This window comes from Eleutherodactylus coqui, chromosome 1 (assembly GCF_035609145.1).
Source record: "Eleutherodactylus coqui strain aEleCoq1 chromosome 1, aEleCoq1.hap1, whole genome shotgun sequence".
Taxonomy (NCBI): domain Eukaryota; kingdom Metazoa; phylum Chordata; class Amphibia; order Anura; family Eleutherodactylidae; genus Eleutherodactylus; species Eleutherodactylus coqui.
Window position 1 is genome coordinate 102,890,475 of NC_089837.1, and position 24,883 is coordinate 102,915,357.

The 24,883-nt window shown below is 45.2% G+C and overlaps 1 protein-coding gene across 1 annotated transcript; it reads left to right on the forward strand.

The window, feature by feature from the left end:
* Positions 1 to 473: 473 nt before the first annotated feature.
* On the forward strand, positions 474 to 24,652 carry SCLY (selenocysteine lyase). The gene is made up of 13 exons (XM_066598281.1): positions 474 to 553; positions 3,446 to 3,508; positions 3,619 to 3,731; positions 6,089 to 6,189; positions 7,250 to 7,415; positions 8,261 to 8,388; positions 9,001 to 9,165; positions 10,581 to 10,687; positions 12,599 to 12,635; positions 18,779 to 18,862; positions 19,528 to 19,627; positions 21,514 to 21,589; positions 22,989 to 24,652. The coding sequence occupies exons 2-13, from the start codon at positions 3,456 to 3,458 to the stop codon at positions 23,164 to 23,166; spliced, it is 1,308 nt and encodes a 435-aa protein (XP_066454378.1). The 5' UTR covers positions 474 to 553; positions 3,446 to 3,455; the 3' UTR covers positions 23,167 to 24,652.
* Positions 24,653 to 24,883: the final 231 nt, after the last annotated feature.

Consider the following 24,883-nt stretch of genomic DNA (forward strand, 5'->3'; position numbering starts at 1 on the left):
GGCTGAAATACGTTGTTTCCTTGCGTTTTTAATCTGCAGTCTTTTTACGCGCTGAAAAAAGGTCGTACAAAATCGCAGTGATTTTCCGTGTGCATCCACCGGTTTCTGCGTATTTCTGCACACCCATACGCACCAAGATAGGACAGAACGGGTATTTTTTCACACAATCGCACATGGCACGAAAATCATTGCAATCATTGTGTCCTATTCACTGCATACTACGCTGCGCACACACGCTCGTGTGAATGGCGCCTAACTTCACACTGGCAGGTGCGGTATTAAGGGGTGAATCCCACCCCACATTGCACTCCCCAAACTCCCTCTTTTCTCCCAAACTGTTGCTGGATGGTCCCTTCCTCCTCACAGACTGCCCTCTGTGTCTGACTGCTCAGTCCCTCATATCTGCAGCTCCTCTTCCCTTCCCCTCCACAGAGCAACATTAGAGGTAAGCCCCACCCCTTCCAGGCTGGTCATGTGACCTCGAGAGCATGTGACCTCCACGTCATCAGAGCTACAAGCAGCCGGTCGGCGCGTGCGGCACCTCAGTACTGCTGTGAGTAGTCATGGTTACGGCTCACTGCTTACTTGTCCCGTGGACGGAGCAGTAACTGCTAACCTCCCTATCGGCTATGTAGTGTTACTGCAGCTTGCTGTGTAGTAGTTGTCATGGGGGCAGGAGTGGGCGGAGTTATCATAGTCCTAGAATTACAGCTGCTTTCACAGCTGCCTTAGGGCGAATTTCAGGGGTTTCCGTCTCTCTGCTCCCTTTTTGAAGGAGAGAAACTGGGAAAAACCATACATTGTACATGAATCTGTTGGCCTGGAATGGCCACGCCCACTTTTTTTAAACAAACTCCCCCCCCCCCGCCTACTTTTGAAAAAATGGCGGGGCCGTGCAAAAAGGAGAAGAGTTTCAAATATTTGAGCAAATACATGTTTGTGCAAAAATCCGTGACTTTTTATGCTAGAAACTGGCGTAAAATCTTTAATAAATGTGCGCCAATGTGCTAACTGTATCCTTTGGGTCAGCACGATTACCGAAATACCACATTTACATCTATTTTTAACATCGTTTGTTATTATTTTGAAGCAATAAAGGATCCATAATAGTGTCGGCCCGCCGCTCCACCAGCCGTGTTACTTTGCGAGAGGAGCCGTAGTTTTCTTTCATACCATTTTGAGGCGACTTTTTGATCACTATTACAGTTCTACATTTTTACGCTACGAATGCAGCGATACGCAATATGTTTTGGTTTTTTCTACAATAGACGGGTTTTGCAGCAAAAAGGGGTTATTTAAGGAAAAAAAACACTTTTGTTTAACTTTAAAGTTCTTTTTTTAACAGCTTATTTCTGTCTCTCTGAGGGCCTTTCAGATACGACTTTTGGATCGCTGCTACACTACACCGCACTAATAATAATAATCTTTATTTATATAGCGCCAACATATTCCGCAGCGCTTAGGCTGGGTTAACACGGAGCGGATTTGCCGCGGAAATTCCGTGCGGAATTTCGCCGCGGCAGATCCGCATGCGGCCGCTAATTTAGCCAGCCATGTGGATGAGATTTCGCAGAAATCTCGTCCACACGGAACGGCAAATCCGCTGCGGCTAAGCCGGCAGAAGCCGCTGCTGGGACGCGGATTTGCTGACCGCAGCATGTCCATTCTTTTTTCTCTTTCCGCTGCGGCCGCGCTCTCTTCTATGGGAGCGCCGGCCGCAGCAAAAGAGCGAGCGGCCAGGCGGCTTCAAAGCCGCCGCAGGTTTTTCCGCGGCAGTTCTCCCGGCAGAAATCTCGCGGTTTTTGCTGCGGCCAAACCGCGGGATTTGCGTCGGGAATCCGCCCCATGGGAATCCAGCCTTACAGAACAGGGGAGTAAAAACATGACCACGATTACATGTAGCAATCAGTTGATGGAAACAGTAGGGGTGAGGGTCCTGCTCCAACGAGCTTACATGCTACAAATAGTGGGGTGACACAGAAGATAGAGAGGCTGGAGATGTGCACGGTATGGCGAGGTGGAGAGTGAGGGATGCTGTACACATAGACAATGGATTGGAGGGGGTAGAGTCTGGTGCAGGGGAGGCCAATCAGCAGCAAGTTGCAGTAATCAAGGCGGGAGTGGATGAGGGCAACAGTAAGCCTGGGTTCACACAGGGCGGATTTGCTGCGGTTTTGCCGCGGATTGCCGTTGCATATCCGCATTGCGGCAAAACCGCTGCGTTTGCAGTGCAATGCAGCACAAATGAGATTTGCCAAAAAGCTGTTCTCACAGGACGGATTTTTTCCGCACAGCCGCAGTGCGGAAATGCAACTGCGTCGCGGTTTTAAAAGATGCAGCATGTTCATTCTTTGGTCTTTTCCGCAGCGCTTTTTTGTCCATAGACCTCTATGGACGCAGCCAAAACCGCACCAAATATGCGACAAAAGTAAAAAAGCACTGCGGTAAAAAAACTCTTGCGGATTTTTCCGCACGAAAATCCGCAGCAAAATCCGCAAGCCCAAATTAACCTTTGAAGCGGTTTTGCCGCAGAAGCAGTTCTTCTGCGTCAAAACCGCAACGGAAAAACCGCAGCAAAACCTCGACAAATCAGCCCTGTGTGAACCCAATGGTGACACGTTCAGGCAAGAGATTGGATGTAGGGGGTAAAAGAGAGATCGGAGTCAGATATGACCCCAAGGCAGCAGGCATGCTGTCTGGGAGTTATAGTGATGCCACACACTGAGATGGAGATACCAGGATGAGGTCATCAGCAGAGGGCAGACACAGCGGTAGGTCAGTTTTTGAGAGGTTCAGTTTTAGGTCGAGGTAGGAGGTTAAGCTGTCAGGGACTGAGGTTTCTCTGGCTGTTAGTGCAGGCTCCCAGCTATTCCATGTATGGGATTCTGTGCCGACCTTATATTAGGCTGCTGTAAAATCACGGTGGCCTAGCCTAAGATCTCATGCACACGGCAGAGCCAGATTCCGAATGCGGACTCCTGCAGCAGAATCCGGCCCTGGCAGCAGCGGCTTCTGCACATACCTGCTTTCTTGCATCTCCATCTGTACTGCGGATGGTCCGCACGGCTCAGAATCCAGAAGCAGACGCCCACTCCGTATTCCGCAATGCAAATCCGCCTGTGTGCAGCCGGCCTTAAACAGGCATTCTAAAACCCAGTAAGACTGTATGCCAACATGGTTTCCAGCCAGATAGTGCCTACTGCATGTACTAGAGTGGCATCACCGGGGTGCTGGGTATTGCAGCTGTAACAGGAATGTTAACATGCAGGTGTATTACAGCTGTCCGTGTGTATTCCAAGGTACCAGAGCATGGCCCTCCACTGACTGCCATCTTGTGGTAGACCTCAGTGCTGCAGGAACAAACAATGACCTCACTTGAGTTGTTTTGCATTTGGTTGCTCTTTTTGTACAAAATATCCCCTACAATATATTTATTTCCTTTCAGTCTTCTTCACATGGCAGCAAATGAGAATCAATTGCCAAAAAACATTGAGACACAATCTAAATGGTGAGCACAGAAGCATCTTCAAGATTAACATTCTGTAACCATTGTTACATTATTACTTCTCAGTAACTCTCATTTCTATCATAATTAACATATTTCGTCCTATTTAACAGTAAGGTCTACTTGGACTACAATGCAACGACTCCTCCCGCTGCAGAAGTGGTGGATGTTGTTACCCAGGCCCTGCAAGAGGCATGGGGGAACCCCAGTAGCAGTTACAGCGCAGGTAATAAGATTCTTTATTTATATGGCTCCAACATATTCCACATGAGCAGACAAAATCACACTTTCCATACAGTATTAGACCACTAAACATTTTGAACATTAGGAGTAAGTGCTGTAAATCTTATTTCTGGTTTTGGACTAAATAAAATGGTTGCTTAAAGACTTGGATATAGCAGATTGCTTCTGTAAGGTGTTCCTTGATTCCAAAGAGGAAATGAAGTGAATGGTTCCACTCCTCTCCCCTCCCCCCTCCTGACAGCAGGCTTTAGCATATCTCAGCAAGTCTACCCTGCACATGGAAGACTTGATGCTGCAGCTATCAGTAAGTATTTTACTGCCTCACAGATACTGAAATCACATCTACACTGCTCAGTGCTTCTCTATAATTCCCTCCATTCTACTGCTTCTCTGTATATGAGCAGGGGAGCAGGATCTCTTCTCTCTGCATAGTGCATGGGAGATATAATAGCAGCTACTGTCCATCCACCAACTCAAGGGAGTCTGAGATTTCGAGATGCAACCTACAGAAACCTGGTGAAAAAGGCAAGATACAAGTTATATAATGGCCAAAAAGTGTCATTCCTTATGTACACACACAATACCCTATTCTGAAAAGTCAACTGAAAGTGTAGGTACACTAAAAAACACATTATAGGGAATTCCCACATATGGACAGCAGCACACAATTGTCATAAGTTTGATTTATGTATTAGGTGCCATATCCTTCTGATCCAATTCCATTAAAAACATTAACCTGTTTAGGGTCAGCACTGTAAATTTACAGCACCTGGATCCGGGCTTATGTAAAATTATGGTGTGGATTCAAGCCTCCCGCCGAGTACACAACGCTCAATGAGCACTGTGTACTGAAAAGTGAAAGCAGAAGTGTAACTTTCACTACGGGAGCCCGGGGGTCATGTGACCATCCAGATTCCCTGCTATAGCAGAGCTGCAGGGTCGTACTAGACCCTGGCTAGCTCTGCTAGTGACTAATGTCACTACAGGGGATGCTTTTCCCTGTAACTGGGGCTCCTATGGATGCCCCAGCTACAGTGGAAGAATTCAAATAAAAAGCAAAAAAAAACATGTGAATAGAGATGAGCGAGTATCGTCCTTTTCGAGTACCTGCCTGCTCGTCAGAAAAGATTTGGGTGCTGGCGGGGAAGAGATCTCTCTCCCTCCCCTCCCGCTCCCCCCTGCTCACTTCCGCAACCCACCACTCACCCCCGCCGGCACCCGAATCTTTTCTGATGAGCAGGCAGGTACTTGAAAAGGACGATACCCATTGGAGTATTGTCCTTTAATGAGTATGCTTGCTCATCTCTACATGTGAATGTCCCCTAGGAGGTCTTAAATGATGTCATGGGGGACATGGATAGTAAAAAAAAACCATAATTACATTAATAAGTAAAATAAAATTACAGAATAAAACAACAATATATACATAAGAAAGAAAATAACTCAAAGCCGACGCCAACCAAAACTGTCACTGTATGCGCCCTGTAAACCAAAACCATACATATGATATATCAAAACGTCCCAAAACAAAAAGAGGAACCCGTTCCCATACTTAAATATACTAATTGAAAAAAAAATGAACTATAAATGTAAAAAAAAACATTTTTTTATCTTTTTTACCCCCAATAAAGCAAAAAAAAGTCAGTAAAAAAGATATTTTAAAAATCGCCCTATATATCAGGGAAAAAAAACGCAACAAAAATAATTTTGATAGCTGAAGGGAAAAAAACAGGGCAGTAAAACCACCACATGGGTAAAATCCCTAAAAAGTGTCTGGTCCTTAAGGTACAAAACAGCCTGGTCCTTAAGGGGTTAAAGAGAGAAAAGTAAAGTTAATCATGGAAAAAAAATACAATAAAGTGGCGAATCATTAATATACATGAACAAAGCAACATTGTGTTTCAGTCTGATTAGTTCTCTCATCCCTATTTATCTGCAGCACTAATGCATTGTTAATGCAGGCCATAGGTCTTGTGTTTTAGGCCTATCACATTAACGTGGTTTGTCATCTACAGTAACATTTGCTACATGTGTAGTCCAACACGCAGAAGTGTTTAAAGTTTAAAAGGTAATGCTGCTCAAGTAGTCCGTGCTTGTCTATAAATGTACAGCCCTTTAAATACCGGGAGCTTGCTGACCGATTCTTCTAGTTATTACAAGACTGAAGAACTTTGCATGGTGGCCATAACCAAGCAAATCATGTTTCTTATGCAAACGTTGGTCATCAGTATGAGCCAAACGGAAACTGTATTATTATATACAGGTGTAACAAAGCTGAGTTTGCCATTTTATACTGAAGTCCATAGTTATGTTAAACTTAAGGTGTTTTTTAATTTGCAGGATGCAAGGCCAAAGAGCTGATAGACACAGCACGGGCCCAAATAGCCAGGATGGTTATGGGGAAGCCAGAAGATATTATCTTTACCTCTGGTGGGACAGAAGTGAGTCTAATGATAGTTCAATAAGCTAAATATCCCCAACTGTATTATCAACCTGAATGACTCTTCAGATTTAGAATATGCTGGTTCAAAACCATCATGGCTGTCATCGCTGTTCTTTATGGAAGCTACAAAGCCAGTGTGAACAGAGCCTAAACTTCACCAGCAAAGATAAACCTGTACAAATTACAAGAGACATTACACACAATCATACACACTTCTACCCGCACCTTGAACCTGCTCATTATAAGGCTGGTCTCACACAAACAGATTTCTATTGTGGAATCCACGGTCAGCGTTTCCTTCACACTCGCAGAAACGAATTGCGTATTTTGTGAGCAGGGGAAAAATCGCAGCACGCTCTATTTTGCTGCGGACTTGAAGTAAATGAAGGCCATCCCACACGCAATTGAGATTGCAGATGGGCTACGGGTACCTGCATCATCACCTAAGGACGGAAATACAAATATTTAGAAAACAAATCTGTACTGCGCATGACCAACAGTGCGCGTCTGCAGTCATCCGCAGTAAAGAAATAGCAGGTACGTGGGATCGCTGGCTGGAGTCACAGTCGGATTCCGCTGCGGGAACCTGCATGTGGAATCCAGATCGTTCGTGTGAGCCCGGCCTAAGGGTAAGCTCTATATGGCAGATCAGAGGCCTAAGGCACCCACATTAAAGGGGTTGTCCCATGAAAATAACCTATCCCCAATCCACAGGAAAGGTGAGTGGTGGGGGGGTCTAACTGCTGGGACCCCCATTGATCATGGGAATTCGAGGTCCTAATGGTCCTTAAATGAATGAAGCGGCAATTGAGCAATTTGACAGCTGGAGAGAGCAGAGTTCAAGCCATCTTCTGATAGAATAAGCGAATAGAAAAACATATGGTACGGGGCCCACAAGTACGGGGCCACATAAGGTGATATAATTAAAATTCCATAGTAAATGGAGAACAAGTATAAAGGAAACATTTATACATATTTCTTTTTTTCCAAGCCTGGTTATGGTTGAATGCATCAAAAACTGCAGTATGTGAACTCTGCCTTATGCTAAACTCTTGCAGGCCAACAACATGGTATTGTTTTCAGCTGTGGATCACTTCAACATCAGCACCAAGGAAGGAGAGAATGGCTGTCTAGACAAGGCGTTACCGCACATCATTACCTCAAATGTGGAGCACGACTCCATAGTTCTGCCACTTAAACATCTGCAGAAGGCACATAGAGCTGGTACGTCTCACTGCTTACCGTTCTTGATCAACCTACTAATACCAGTAGCTCTTGAGTTGGTAAAACTTTTAGCATTTCTCAATATGTGAACTGCACACATAGTCACACATGAAACAGTTAATTATGGCCATTCTCCATATTGTATCAAAGTTGATGCTGTTATGTGGATGCATCATTCAAAACCTGCACGCGTAATAGGCTGTGACCTCATGTGCGGGCTGTGAGATATACGCATGCAGCAAGTACGCAATGACATTGCATATGGGCTGCTGGTTGCTCATCACCATGTACTATCTTGGCGTGTATGTGCAGGTAATACGTGCCAAGATAGAACATGCTGCAATCTTTCTTACACGTGTATTCCACTTAATTCATGTAAGTGGTAACATAGCTGCCTATGGGAGATTGGTACAGCGTATTCCAGGCACAAAACACGTGCACGGAATACGCTGTACTCACTCGGTCGTGTGAGCCTGGCCTAACTTGCAGAGCATCGTCTGGATGGAGTACAGCTGGAAGCATCGGCCGGCGCTTCCGCACGCATCCACAGTGAAGGAAATGGAAGACCCGAACAGCTAAGTAGAAGACCCGTAGTGTCCTCGGCCACGGGTAAAGTCGGATTCCACTGCGGCCTCCCACATGCGGAATCCGATCCATCCCTTGAACAAGAGGCCCTATACATGCATTATTTATATAATTTTGGAAATCCCTTTTTACAGGGCTGTATGTATCTACTCGTATTATTGTATAAGTTAATATTTGTTACCTGTGATATTGAAACATTAGTATTTCACTTTACGTTCATGTCTTATAGTCCTTTGCAACTTATTTTTAATTTTATCTAGAGGTAACCTTTGTGCCAGTCTCCACCACAACGGGGCGTGTTGAGGTGGAGGATGTGATTGCAGCTCTTCGTCCAAACACTTGTCTTGTTTCAATAATGTTGGCAAATAACGAGACAGGGGTCATCATGGTGAGTGGACATTTGCAAGATTAGCCAAAAATACAAGAAAATAGTAGTGTAATGTGGTCTCCCCACCAAAAACATCACCTATCCACAGGATACATCTGTACTGGTTGGGGATCCGCCCACCAGGACCGCTATAGATCATGAGTACGGCACACCCCAGATGCCTCTACGAAATGGAGCACATGTCACCACTGCTCTGTTCACTTTTATGAAACTGACGGCTATAGCGCGTTGCATTTATATGCACAGGAGATGCTGCAGGCTGCGCCCTGTGCAGCAGCACTGATGTCACCAGCATTGTACAAGCTCAATCCACTGCAAGGAGCAGCAAAGATCACTGGTTAGCAATAGGTAAAAGGAAGCATCCTATAGGTTATCAGCTATCCTCCCGATAGGTGATGACTGTTCTCATTGCTGGCCCTACCATTGGTATCCCCACAGGTGACATCATTTGAATGCAGTGGCAGTTAGGCTGTGCTCCGGCTATCTTCCTGAGTCCTATAGAGTCTGAATGGAGTGGCAGCTTGCATGCTAGAATGCTAATCCTGTGGATAGGTGGCAAGTCTTGTTTGTGGGGAAAAAGCCGTTTAACTCTACGATGACTCTTCCTTGCAGCCTATTGGTGAATTATCACAACGCTTGATGTCCATTTCTGAAGAACGGAAGACCCAGGGTCTTCCCCCCATTTTGCTACACACAGATGCTGCACAAGCTCTGGGGAAGATCAGTGTTGACGTGCAACAATTGGGAGTCCATTATTTGACCATTGTGGGACACAAGGTAATCGGAACATATCTTCTTGTATAACCAGTATTGGACATATACCTCATTACTGATGCAGATGACAGGCTGAGGAATGCTGCTGTATATAAAAACTTGTATTTCTGGTTACCTACTGGATATATAACGTGTTTAAAGGGAAGCTGTCAGCAGATTTGACCCTCAAAAAAACCTCTTAACACCACTGAATAGATTATGGGGATTTAGTTCAAGCATCCCCATGTTTGCCCACATTATCTAGGCATATCTGAAAAGGTGATCACTAGTGATGAGCGAGTATACTTGCTAAAGGCAATTGCTCGAGCGAGCATTGCCCTTAGCGAGTACCTGCCCGCTCGAGACAAAAGGTTTCGGCGGTGGGCAGGGGGCTACGGGGGAGGAACGGAGGGGAGATCTCTCTCTCCCCCCCCCCCCCGCTCCTCCCTGCTGACTGCCGCTACTCACCGCTCCCCCGCGCCGGCACCCGAACCTTTCGTCTCGAGCAGGCAGGTACTCGCTAAGGGCAACGCTCGCTCGAGCAATTGTCCTTAGCGAGTATACTCGCTCATCTCTAGTGGTCACCTGTTTGGCAGTCTATGTGGACAACTATGACATGGATACTAAGATTATTGTTAACTTGCTAGACTTTTTCACAACACAAATGGAGGAAAACTTATTTCTGGGTAATATTTAATACCACGGGCACTACTTCTGAATCTTTGGGCCCAGTGATAAAAGAAAGTCGCATTGCTGCAGTAATCTGGCCAATCTAATGTCTTACATGTAAAGCCTGGTTTACACACAACAATTATCGCTCAAAAAAATCTTTGGAGCGATTTTTGAGTGATAATCGTTGTGTGCTTTACAGCGCAAGGTGATCGCTCAAGCGGCCCCGCTTGTCTTCTGCATACTCCGCTTGGAGAGACAAGCTGGGCCGCTTGTCTTCTGCACCCAGCTGTTCTCTGCTTGGAGTGCCTGGCTGTTATACAGCGGAGGATGCAGAAGACAAGCAGGGTGTCCCCGCTTGTCTTCTGCATCCAGCTGTTCTCTGCTCGGAGCGCCCGGCTGTTATACAGCCGAGCGCTCCGAGTGGGGTATGAAGAACACAGCTGGACCGCTCTGTTCTTCATACCCCTCCTGTGTTCAGGGAGCAGGATACAGCTGAAACAATAGTATCAGCTGTATCCTGCTGTGAATTCCTGATAACGGAGTGCTGATCTTTCAGCATGCTGAAAGATCAGCGACAGCTTAACGAAAACTGCGCGATGTCAGTGCAGTTACACACAACGATTATCACTCAAAAGACAGCTTTGAGTGATTTTTGAGCGAAAATCGTTGTGTCTAAAAGGGCCTTTATCGACTTATGCTTGCTGGTTCTCTAGCTTGTTAGTTATTGCCTTCAATTGTATGCAGTTTATTTTATCTTGTTTTTTCAGTTTTATGGGCCTCGTATTGGGGCCCTGTATGTGCATGGAATTGGACACAAAACACCACTACTACCAATGTTATATGGAGGAGGACAGGAGCGTCATTACCGACCAGGGTAAGCAATCTTAACTGCTTTCTGACTGCATAACATAAATGTATGTCATGTGGTCATGGAAGCTGTGTGGAGCGGACTTGGAAGTAGAGTTCACTACACACCTGGTGGCTACCAAATAACTGCTGCAATCAGAGTTAGTGCTGATTGCGGCTTGGCTCTTTATATGCAGCGGTCAAAGCTGACCAAGTGTCAAAATAGTCAGCGAGAGGATGGCGCACGCACCCCATTGGTAGCCCTTGTGACGCTCCCAGGGCTGCCATGCATAAATTCCTATCAAGTTCTGCCCATGGAAGGGTTTCATAGGCAATGTTCAAGATAACTATATACTGCAATATTGTAGTATAAGTATCATAGTATATAGTACAAGTGATCAAATGATCGTAAATTCAAGTCCTCTGTGGGGACTAAATAAAGGTGTAAAAAAAGCTTTAATAAAGTTTTTTCAACACCAAAGGAAAATCGAAAAATATATTAAAAGTTCAAGCCTCCCACTTTTCCCATTGTTTCCACTAAAAAAACACATATTTGGTAGCGCTGTGTTCGCAAAAGTCCAAACTACTAAAATAAAATATCACTTTATTTATCCCAGATGGATAAATGCCAGAATCGATGTTTTTTTTTTGTTATCCTGACTCCCCCCCAAAAAATTGAATAGAAAGTGATCTAAAAGATATATATATCCCAAAATGGTGCTGATAAAAACTACAGCTCACCCCGCAAAAAGCAATCCCCCAATTGACAAAAAAAATAAAGCTATGTGTCTTAGAATATGGCAACAGAAAGTTATTTTTTTTAAATTTATTTACTGTTTAAAAGTAGAAAAGTATAAAAAAAAGGTAATGAATTTTGGTATCACCGTAGTCAATAATATATAATTTTCACTGCAGTATGAATGCTGAAAAAAATTAAACCTCCCTATAAAATGGTGCAACTGTTTTTTTCTTTCATTTTCCCTACTTAATTTTTTAAAAGTTCAGTATATTATATGGTACATTAAGTGGTACCATTAAAAAACACAACTCGTCATGCAAAACATATGCCCTTATAATGACTATTTCAATGGAAAAATAGAAAAGTTATGGCTCTTTAAGGCAAGGAGGAAAAAACAAATATGTGAAAAATCTCTGATCCTGAAGGAGTTAAACAAAATAGTTACTATAAACTTTGAAAAATGGTTGCAGCATCTTCTTCCCATTCAGGATCACATTGTGTTGTTGTGCATCCTATTCTACTGTGCTGTTCTGCTCAAAAACGTCAATGGGAGCTCTTCCATTTTGATCTCTTTAAAGACAAACTGTCACGTCCTCCCAGCACCATAAAGTGAGTTATGGTGCAGTTAGGGGACGTGACAGGGAGCCGGGTGATGTATTTTGTATCCTCACCTGCTCCCATGATCTAGTGCTCCCTCTGAAGATCACGTGGCGCTCAAAAATCGTACCCTTTTCGGAGTCCCGTGCGGTCTTCCATAGACTTGTATGGCAGAGCGCGCATGCAAATCTAAAAATATTTTTGTTCTGCGCGCTAACTTCAGTGGGTGACGGCGCTTGGTCACGGGAGCCGGTGAGTATAAACATAAACACCAGGATCCCTGTCATGTCCCTAATAATACCATAACTTGTCCGTGGGGACAAGATAGGTTCCCACTAAAACACATCCACTACAGAGCAGACAGAGAGAAGTTTCAGCGCAGAACTGGTCTGAAATACAAAAAGGTGTGAAGGATTATCTGCAGATTATAAGGTTTGGTCTTCTGAATACAAAGATTAATGAAAGAAGGGATTATCATTTATTGATTATTGCTTATTAAGATTAATCAGTGAACGTAGCACCGATGTATAATTAGACAACATTGCAAAGCTACATGATACTTTGTGGAGTATGACAAGTTGTAAAGATGTGTCTTTTCTCTAGGACAGAGAACACACCTATGATTGCAGGACTCGGGAAGGTGAGATGGAAATTTCTGATTATATATAATGTATATATGTATATAATGTTATGCTGTATATAAAATGATCAGCCATAGCTAGTATTGAGCAAACCGAGACAATTGAACCCTGTTCCGGGCTGAGCTTAGCTGAAAGTTTAATTCGGCAAGGGTCCGAACATTGGATGGTTCTTCTCAGCGGAACCCACGAAAAGAAGAAAGAAAAAGGAGATGAAGGATAAAGGAGAGGAAGGAAGGAGAAGAGGGGGAAAAAGAAGGAAAGATGAGAATAAAAGGAATAAATCTGTTTCCTTATTTTTTTCCCTTCCTTCTCTTTTCTTCTGATCTTTCCATCTTTTTCTTCTTTTTTCTCCTTCTCTTCTTTTCCTCTCTTCTTTCCTTCCTTCCACCTTCTTTTTGTCGCCTTAAAGCAGCTCAAAAGTTCTTGGATCCACTCGTAGGTAACCTAAGAGGGTGATATATGGCTTTCATGGCTCCTAGACAGTATTATAGATCAGTTTTAGGGGTATTGATGAAGTTCCGGTTCTGTTCAATCTAATTTGGATGTAACTAAACCTTTTGAAGAAATTTGGGAAACCAGCCAAACTGAACTTTTCAAAAGTGGGCTCATCACTAGTCATAACATTAAAAGGGTTATCTAACTTAATTTTTAATATAATTTTGGGCACCCTGAGCTCATTGATGTGTGTGAGAAGCAAAGGAATGCCCACCTGGCACCATACCACAGAAGAGCTAGGGTAGTACAGAATGCTGAAATAGTTACTGCTGGTTATGATAGAAAGGTGCCAGAGCATCACAGTTTGTTGTGTACGGAGCTACCTGCTGGCAGACCGGTCAGAGCCTCCGTGCTGACCCCTGCCCACCGCTGAAAGCATCTACGATGGCCAAATCTGGAATGTACAATATTTCCAGCTCAAGGGAGGTTGTGCACTCCAGACATGGTCTATGCCCTGTACTTTTGGGATAGACGGATGCACTTTACGCCAGTGTCTCCAGGCAAAGGAACCTGGAGATGTCAATCAGCTGCAAATGGGTGGGGTTGAAAAACAAGGAGTGGGAGATAACCTGGATGACTACTAAGCAGTGTACCGCCCATTGAACTGTTTGGCATATAGCATAGGATGTTTGTAAAAAGCAATTTAGGGGCCATGGATGTACGAACCATAAAAAAGGTATGTCTTAGTTTGTCCACATTTCCCTCATTTACAGTTAGTATTGGAATACTGGGAAATGTTACTGACAGGTTCCCTTTAACCTTTATCCAGGCACATTGGCTCATTCTTATGTACAGTTGTGAATTAGCTCTGAGCAGCTGCATTGTCCCTCAGGTGCTTGTGTGCAAGCCAAATAACCAAAGTATCTTGCTTAGCAGTCACACGGGCCTGTATGCCTGCCTACTGACTCAAAATGCCCTGTAGGCAAAGCAAAATCCGTTGGGGATGACAAAGTGTAAAAATCCAGTTCGTCTTCACATATTTGACTTCAGGAACATTTTAGTATTCTTTCAGTGCTCCTAGTAGCCAAACGGCACAACATTTTTGGCTGCTCATAGTACAAATCTGTAGCTGTAATATATGCTACCCTTAAATACGGCAGCATATTAGGCTGACGGATCCAGTTACAATGTATATTAAACATTATTGCCATCTAAATAGGAACTGCATTCAAGCTCTAAGGTCTTCTAATAGGACATGTTGATGTACCACGGGTCAGAGTCCCCTGCAGTCAGAGTGCCAATGGCTGCAGGGTCTTTGGGATGGTGTAGGAATAAGGTAGGTGGAAGCTACTTCTGATGCACCACTCTTTGACATTATGGTCACTATGTAAGACGTGCATTCAGGTTCTAAGGTCTCCTAATTAAAAAAAAACAAAACAGAAAGCTGAAAGTATTGTCACTTCTCAACGTAATCTCCCTCTTGACATAGGCATTTTTCACAATGTTATCGCCATGATTGCATGGCTGTTGCAAACACTTCTTTAGGGGTATGTTTTGCTCACTGGAAATGTGTTACGGCACTCTGCCCCCCGAGCGCCAAGTGGGATGCCCTGATCTTCCCGCACCCCACTGTCCCTGCCTACTTGCCTCGGCCCTGGCTAACCCCAGGCGGACAACTGGACGGCGGTCCCTGCACTGGCTAGGGACCTGGCGGCTGACAAGCAGGAAACTACCTAATGGGGGGAACAGAGTGCTGACAGAGGAGGCAGGTGTAACAGACCAAACAAAACTGACAAGGCTGGAGATAGAACTCACAGGCAAACTGGCAGAGTGCTGGATAGCAACTAGTGCTGACTGGGCCAGACTAGATTAGAGGCAAACCAAACCAACAAAAACAGACTGAGTGATAGGGGACCAGAGGGAGCTGACCGACAACTAGGGACTGACTGAGGGGATCCACAGACAGACTGGCTAGGTGCATGCAGAACCAATAACTGGCAATGAGCTCAGTTCACTGCCAGTCTTTTAACCACAAGGTTCCGCCCAGGGGCGGAGAGTGGGAGGAGGCAACTCCACCCACTGCTGTATAAGAAGCACAGAGGAGTGCGGGCGGCACCCTACGGGCGGGCACGCCCACGCCGCCGCCCACTGGCCAACCCAAGCTGCTGGGATGACCTCGGCACAGGGCTCCAGGCTGCTGGAGCCGACGCCGGAGCGCCGCGCGCCGACCGCGGGACCCCATGCCGCACTGTATGGTAACATTACCCCCCCTCTGACGGGGGACCTCCGGGCCCCCGGAAACTCGACCAGGCTTATACAGGCAAAGACTGTGAAAACGCTGTACCAACCCGAGAATGTGACCCTCCTGAGCGGACACCATGGACTGATCCTCAGGTCCATGACTTCGGTAGTCTGTGGCTGCCCCATTTCCTTCAGGGCCAACCGTTGACATATCGTCATGTTTCAGGTCGTCTTCCGAGTCAATGTCCAACCATTCGCCACTGTCTTTTGACCTATCCTCGCTACCAATGACGCTGCCTTCAAAATCTGAGGCATCTCTAACTTTAAAATCACTGTCATCTGAGCTATCATACTCCAAAAAACTCTTCCGGGCCCCCAAATATTGTACGGTTCCTGGACCCCGGCAAGAATCCAGGACCTCCTGGGCCTTGTGTTCAACTTCATCACAGACCAGGGTGGGCGGCGGGGGACTGGAGGTGGGCATCACCGAAGAGACAACAGGTTTCGACAAAGACTTATGGCACCCCGTGCGACCCCTCCTTTTGCGATTTCCAGAGGACCGGTACCCCTTCTGTTCGACTGAGCAGGGGGGAGGGGGAGCACGATGGCTATGGCAGGCCGGCCCCCACTGGGTTAGCTCCCCAGTGGCCCAATCGAATTGGGGGTTGTGCAACGCCAGCCACGGCATCCCTAGTACCATGTCTACCGACATTTTCTCCATCACCAGGAATGATAGACCTTCCGAATGGCGACCCCCCACCATGAGTTGTAACACTGGGGTCCTCCATCGAACCAAGCCCGAAGCAAGAGGAGTAGCATCAATGCTAGCAAAACGAATTGGCGTCTTCAGCTCCACAAATTCAGCCCTCAGGGGCTCAACGAGACGCATGCTTATCAGGTTAGTAGCTGCTCCGGAATCAATAAACGCCTGCCCTAGGCGGGAGAAGTTCCGGAATCTAACCTGGCAGGGTATCAGAAGTCTAGGACGTACCTGAGGTCCTAGGCGACCCTCCCTGCAGTCGCCTAGGACTGGAAGTCTTTCTGCCGATTCAGACTGTGGACGCTGAGGCCTCCAGGGGCAAGTTATCACCCGATGTCCAGCTTTCCCGCAGTAGAGACAGAGATTATGTAATAACCGAATCCGGCGTCGCTCCTTGGGGTCCAGCGGGTCCAGTTCCATAGGTTCGGGAACAGAGACTGGTACGGACGGGGAGGGAACAGGACAAATGACCTCCCTGACTCTATGGGTCGGTCTATCTTGCTTCCCAGCCCTGAGCCTCCTATCTGCCTTCACTGCTAACTCCATAGCCTCCTTTAAGGACCCGGGAACGGGATGGGAGATCAACAGTTCTTTGACCGCGTCTGAGAGACCTTGCATAAAAACGTCTTTCAGGGCACTATCGTTCCATGCAGTATCACCCGCATAGCGTCTGAAATTGGAGCAATAATCCTCCACACAAAGCGACCCCTGATGCAGCGCCAGCAACCGCGCAACCGCCAACCCCACTCGGTCCGGTTCATCGAAGATACCCCCGAGTTCCTGAAAAAAGGAGTCCACCGACTGCAGGGAGGGGGAACCCTCGGGAATGGAAAAGGCCCAAGTCTGGGCAGAGCCCCGCAACAGGGACATTATAAGCCCGACCCTCTGGACCTCCGAGCCGGAAGAACGGGGACGCATCCGAAAAAACAGGCGACACGCCTGTTGGAAAACGAAAAACTTGTTCCTCTCCCCAGAGAACACCTCGGGGAGAGGGCACTTGGGTTCGGGACAGGTAGAGGCGTTCTGCTCCTGCGACAACGCCCACTGCTCCTGGGCCACCATGCGAGCTGACAAATCCCGGATCACCGGCACCAGGTCTTGCAGCTGGTTTGCAAGGGCGCTGATCGCCGCCATGAAAAGAAAAACAATGTTTTAAGGGCCAGTTATTATGTTACGGCACTCTGCCCCCCGAGCGCCAAGTGGGATGCCCTGATCTTCCCGCACCCCACTGTCCCTGCCTACTTGCCTCGGCCCTGGCTAACCCCAGGCGGACAACTGGACGGCGGTCCCTGCACTGGCTAGGGACCTGGCGGCTGACAAGCAGGAAACTACCTAATGGGGGGAACAGAGTGCCGACAGAGGAGGCAGGTGTAACAGACCAAACAAAACTGACAAGGCTGGAGATGGAACTCACAGGCAAACTGGCAGAGTGCTGGATAGCAACTAGTGCTGACTGGGCCAGACTAGATTAGAGGCAAACCAAACCAACAAAAACAGACTGAGTGATAGGGGACCAGGGGGAGCTGACCGACAACTAGGGACTGACTGAGGGGATCCACAGACAGACTGGCTAGGTGCATGCAGAACCAATAACTGGCAATGAGCTCAGTTCACTGCCAGTCTTTTAACCACAAGGTTCCGCCCAGGGGCGGAGAGTGGGAGGAGGCAACTCCACCCACTGCTGTATAAGAAGCACAGAGGAGTGCGGGCGGCACCCTACGGGCGGGCACGCCCACGCCGCCGCCCACTGGCCAACCCAAGCTGCTGGGATGACCTCGGCACAGGGCTCCAGGCTGCTGGAGCCGACGCCGGAGCGCCGCGCGCCGACCGCGGGACCCCATGCCGCACTGTATGGTAACAAAATGAATCATTAATGCAAGAGCAGCATGGAAAACATGCAACTACAGAGAGCGTCCTTCACCTACGTCTCATCCAGCGTGACACTTGACAGAATAAAGGCATTCATCACATGTCAAGACCGCCTGACATTGCCATGCATGTGACTTTGTGATCGTTGGTCAACATTCGCGGCACCCACTCGGAAGAAACTTTCCGCATCTTCAGGTCTTCATGCAGGATGGTTTGCACACATCCCATGAAAATACTGACTTTGGAGGCAATCTCTTCCACAGTCAATTGGCTGTCCCCCATAACCACCCATGTTATTGGACCACATGGTACATGGCCAAGGCTCCTTTGGTTTGTTCTCACATGACGTTTGGCCTTTTTTTGAACTGTTGTACCCACAAACACACAGATTTTTAATGTTCATGACATATTCACCACTTGTCTCGCTCAACTGATGATACAAGTGAAACAACTGATTATTACGCGCTGTTCTTGGAACACGAATGTCACCATTTTAAGTATTGAAGAGACTTCTTACTTTAGCCGCTGTCGTGTGGATTCTGTGCACTAGATGATGCTGCCATATGTTTCACTCATCCCCGAAGAATGCCTGTGTCTTCTAAAATTTGTCCCATGTTTCTATCTGCTCCTAATTCCAAGGGGAAATTAGTAGACCGTAGAACTTGAATGCACGATGTACTAACGTACAATGTGGATTGACGCCTAGTATTCACTGTGTAGGATCCACATTCAGTCCTTATTTTCAGGGACCAATTTTGTATAAACTTGGGTGTAGTCTCCGCTTTGATTCCCTTCGCCTTTGACGCTGGGCCATCTGTTGACTTGTTTTCCTCGCAGGCTGCTGAGTTAGTAAGCTTACATTGTACAGTCTATGAGGATCACATGAGAAGCGTTCGGGACTATCTGGAGAAAAGGCTACAGGTAAGCAGGTTTTCAAAAACAAGGCTATTGATAAAAATGATTCTATCGTGTGATTATACGGCGCAGCGTATATTTAGGACTACACAGCGATTTTGGCCGTACAACCAAAGACTGCAGTGTTCCACTGACTACATCGTAACTAATGAAAGTGAATGAACATTTCATGCAGAAATCCATCAGGTTTGTATTTCTGTCGACTGTTGGATCGCAATACTGCCACATTCACTTTCATTAATTGTAATGCAACAATCTGATCTTCTACTGCACAACTTGACCTATAGTCAAAATCAGTTTTAGCCCTATCCTTACGCTTGTATGTGATCCTTTTGTTATGCCTCCTCAAAGGAATGAAAGAATGAGAGTTTCATAAAAGCTTTTTACAATCATTTACAACATCCAACAACTAAATTCTATGAAGAGATGTTGAGTAACTCTGTCCGGACTTGACTTGACTTGTACTGATTTTTGGATAAGGTGTTTTGTTTTCCATTCATTCATGCCATTAGGACACGACTGCCACCAGTTTATCTAAACTACTGAAGACAACTGGAGAATTGGTATAGTTTTGGTTATAGCCACCTAGTGGCGCTGTAACTGGTCATTGCACTGCTACATCCTATTAGTGATGCAAGACTCGAATATGACTTTCTGATGTCACTTTGCAGGACGCATTTGGCAATAAAATTCGGTTTAACTCTCACTTCTCCGGCACCGAACGTCTTCCTAACACCTGCAACGTCTCTTTGCTTAGACCTGCAGTCCTTGGTGAGTAATTTATATATGTCATTTATTTATTTATGTGTTGATTTTTAACACCAACACTTTCTAAGGCAGTTATGGCAATGCAATGCATTATCATGCATGGACATCGATTGTTCCTGTACAGTTAGGATGCCCATACACATGAGATAGCTGTCTCTCCTGAACCTTCTATGCATATGTAATGTGGGGAAAAAAGCTGACGCCAGACACATTTGGCAGGAGCTTGTCTCTTGAGAACAAAAGGATTGAGTCATTGAAACCCAACAGTCCATTCAGATGGCACTTCAGCACAGACACACAGCAGCAATCCTGCCCAACCTCTATTGATGGGTCCCAACTGTTTACCCTCACTTATACCAATCACATTGGGTCTTCTCTTGTAAATGCCTGCTAACACAAACCCATGCTATGCTGTAAAGATTTTTTTTCAGGACTAAAAACATATTGATGGCAGTACCTCTGTAGTTGTACTTGGAGTCGGGTGATCCAATACCACATGTTGGATACTGGGAGCAATAAAAATCTTTGCATAAGGACTTGGTCTATTGAGTAGGTCAGCATTAACACTCCTAACTTGGGGGCCCTTTTATTGGGAAACCAGAAGCAATTTCAACATCAGATTCCCATTAGTGACCAAATCTTGATGAAATATCTCTCCGAAAGGGGAATTCCGGAACCAGTGCTAATACCACCAATACACAAGAAACCATCTTAAGAACCCTGAACTATTGAAGGGGATCTTCTAGTAGTTCTTGCAACTAAAATCCTATGTAAATATTAGGGTACGACATGGAATGAGCGTTCCCACATCCATTACAATTACAGGCATCAGGACCGTCTCAGTGTGCCTCGACACATTGTTGTTGAGAACACTGATACCACTTTTAATACCAGATAATTGTAATAAAAGTGATGCTTTAGGAGTCAAAGGTATGAGAATATATCTGATTCCTCTGCCCTGGTGATTTTTTTGCTGGCAGGGAATGGTTTAAAATAAAGAAAAAAAAGCCATACTCCTCTCCTTAAGTGGCCCCTTGTCCAGTGCAGGAGCCCTGGTTCTTCATGTAGAAGAAGCTACGGTGGTCACATTCCATTCATCATGACGGGACCACTCAGTTTATCACAGGCTTTGGTATCGACTTTGACCACTAGCAGCACATGACTGCTGAATCCTGTGTTTGGCTGGATGGTCACATGCTCAATGAATGGCATGTAACCGTCACAGCTTCTTCCAGGATTGGAGCGATCAGGACCAGGACCCCTGCGCTGCACCAGGGGATGACTTAAAAATGGGAACTTAGTTCTTTGTTACACCATTCCCTGCCCACAATTTTTTTCTTTGTTCCATAAAACCCATTTTAAAGCCTAGAAAACCCCCTTTAAAGGGGTTTTCTAGACTTTTGCTTTTACTACGGTAGGGACCCCTGCTGATTGCCCGTAGACTGTCAGTGCAGTGGGACTCGACATCAAAATCAGGGTTGGAGCCAGAAGTGTAATAGGCAGCTACACTCCCATTGAAATCAGTTGGAGTGAAGCTGCCTATTACACTTCCAGCTCTGATCCTGATGTTAACATCCAGCCCCAAGCGATCAGCTGATCAGGGGGATCTTGAGCAGTAAGTCCCTGCCGATCAACTATTGATGACCTATCCTGGGGAAAGGTTATCATTGGTAAAAGCCTGAGAAATCCCTTTAATGGGTGCCTGTCCACAGGTACAATATGGCAGCATATGTAAGGCTGCTATTATTATATATTGTAAGTAGAAAACAAAGTGTAAAGTTAACGAAGTTGTACAGTCAGGTTCTCAATGCCATTTTATGTTACCATGAAAATATGCTTTAATGTCTTTTTATAAACAGTGTTGGTTTAACCCTAGTTTTTAATCCCAGGCCGTGAGTGGCTTTCTCACTCTGATTACCTTTTGGCGAGTGTCGGAGCTGCATGTCACTCAGACAGAGGGGACAGGTACACAATCTCATTTACTGATAGATACAAAGACCTTTTTAAATTGTTTCAATATTTTAATTTATGTTGTATGGTTCACAGTCTATATGTTCTGTACAATGTAATCACTGACGGCATTTATTAATTTAGTTGCCCTTCTTTGAACCCCCTCAAGCACTGCAACATCTTTATTGAGCACCGGTGTCCAGAACTGTGCGTTGTATTCCATGTGAGACCTGACAAGTGCCTTATATAGTGGGAGGATAATGTTCTCGTCCCTTGCCCCTATACCTCTTTTAATGCACCCCAAAACTTTATTTGCTTTTGCAGCAGCTGACTGGCCTTTATTGCTCCAGTTAAGTCTACAATCCACTAATACCCCCAGGTCTATTTCCATCTCACTTTTCCCTAGCTGTACCCCATTTAGTGTATATTGGTGGCATCCGTTTTCCCCCCACCCCCCCGGAGTGACAGATTTCTGTATACTTTACTCCAGAAACTAGCATTAATTATGCCAGAAATGTATACCATGTATATGTGTAGGAGCATGGAGGTGCTGATATGCACCTAATACATGAAGAGGTATATATGAGTTGCATCATGTGCAGGGGGAAATTATACTAACACAGGCGTGGGAAATGCTATGGTTAGTAAATTTTCCCCTTTGGGGTACATGCACTGTTGGCTACCCTGACATGTTATACCTGTAAATGTGGTGTCCTCCGCAGCATATGTTGCAATTTTTAATTAAATAGTAAACTTTGAATTAATACTGTTAACAAAGTTGTTTAATTTGTATCCACTTTAAGGCACATTTAGACACAACGATGATCGCCCAAAATTCGTTCAAAGGCCATCTTTTGAGCAATCATTGTCTAAATAGTCTGCCATCGTGCACTATTCGTCCATCGTTGATTTCTAGCAAGCTAGAAATGAGCGATGACAGTTATCAGCGCCGCACGCTGATAGCATTCTTTCAGCTAGTATTACGGTAGGACTTCCCAGCAGGATATCAGCTGAAAGCTCCGAGAACAAAGCAGCTGTCAGCAGAAACCTGCTGTTTCTTGGAGCTATCAGCTCAGCGGGACACCGCTGATAACTAGGAGAACAAAGCAGCTGTTTGCATATACAAAACAGCTGCTTTGTTCTGAGTTATCAGTGGTGTCCTGCTCATCTTGCATTTAACTCTTTAAGTAGCTAATTAGCTACTTAAGAGTTATGCAAAGATGATCGCTCAAAACTGTCACTCAAACTGCTGTTTGAGCGGGGGTTTTTTTGTTTTTTTTAAGTGACCATCTTTCATTCTAAATGCACTCTTGGATGTAATGAAACAATAATAATATAATTGCAAAGGTGGCTCTTCCCTCTAAATGCATGTCTTTCCATATTTGTGAAATAAAATCACAACTTTCTTCCACAGACCCTCCCATGTGCTGCTGAGCAGCGGTGTGCCCCCTGATGCTGCACGTGGCGCCATTCGCTTGAGTGTCGGCCGAGACACTTCTAGAGATGATGTGGATTTGATTGTTAGAGATCTTGAACAAGCTGCGCAGAAACTGGAAAATAAAGACACTGAAAACAATGAAATGAGAAACTGAAAAATATTTTTGTTTAAAGAAGATCTATCACATTCTCTGATCAAGGGGCTAGCTGCATAGTGTTGCACCTATGTCCCTAATGACTCTATTAAATTTTTCCTTCTTTTTTTTCCCTACACCTCCCACGCATTCGCCCACCTCCATTAGATATGTTTGATACTAGTAAGTGATCTCTACTGCTCACTATCAGTGAAACCTGCCATCATTCTTTGACACTGAGTGGAGGAGATGACTCACCTGACTCAACACTAGTTTTGGGCTCCGTATATAGTGGGAATCGGAGGAAGCAAATGGGAGGAGTGGTGGTGGTGGGGTAGTGGAATACGAAAAAGAAACTTTAACAGAGTCAGCAGGACAAGACTGCAAATCCATGCAGCCCACCCCACTGATCAGAGGACTTGACAGGTCCTTTTCATCAAATGAAGAAATCTGTGTGCACAGGACCAAACAGGGAACATAGGAGAGACTTTATAGTGCAACACAAAGGCTACTTAATGGAGTAACATAAGACTCGTACACAGAGTGTATTGACTCTATAGGAAATAAATGTTAGATCTGTGGGGGAATGACTGCTAGAGCCCCCTTTTCTAGCAATCAGCAAATGTCCTAAATACCTAAAGTATCAATTCAAATGCCTCTTTTAAAATTTGTTTTAGCCCCAACATCCTACTCCCTCCAATACTACACTCGTGGGGGTCAAGGAAGCTGACATATAGGGAGTTGTTCTGTGAGTACAACAAAGCCTAAAATAGTTGGTGGTCACCAGAGAATTTCCTGACTTGACTAAAAGTAAAAGAAAATTCCTTAGATTCAAAACTATTTTGTGATTTCATAACCCTGCAGAGCCATTAGGAAAGGAATTCACTGGTAGCTACTTTGTTTCTTCGATGACAACTGAGCAACGACTACACAGAAGAGCATCTCTGATCTGTGAATATAATTTCTAGGAATTGGAAACTGGAATTCTCATTTTAGGGGATTCTCCAGTCGAAGCCCTTTTCTGTTAACCAGAGTAAAAAGCATCTATAATAGTGCATCAGGAGGACCCTGATTGTCTATGCATTTTACTCTCATCCCTTTGATTTCAATGGAAACTGTGTAATTCCTCATTCCTCCTGTGGAGGTGCTGCAGGGGAATTGATCACTTGCTGCTGTGTCCTCCCTACACACATTTTATCCAAAAGTTGTACACATTTAATCTCTTTCTATGGTGGTTGAAATGTAAGTTGGAAATATGTATCATTGGGCCTTACGAATACAACTTAGTGAAAAATTCATGTTTTTGTTGTTCACTGTTTTCCAAAGTGTATTATGAGGAGGAGGTCATTGTTGTAATTCTTCATGATTTCTGGAACTTTAATTGGTTGCATTTTCCATGTATACAGGATGATTCATTTTTCTTACTTTGTCATTACTGTCTGCCTGCTGCTGTCAAGAACAGAATTTACTAAAGCTATGAAATTAAAGGAAATTGAGGGTTTAAGAATGTGGAGTTTGTTCCGCAGCTCAGTTTTATTTACAACATGAGTCACTGATGTCCAGTGAATACAGTAGCTCCAATTGTATTGTATTGACAATTATGGAGGATGTTCTTGAACAAACCTGGTTTTCGCCCAGCCTAAACTTTTTGAAATTTCATTGTGGCATCATTCTCCACTTTAAGGCCTCATGCACACGGGCGGATTTTTCCTGTGGAATACACAGCAGTCGTCCGCCT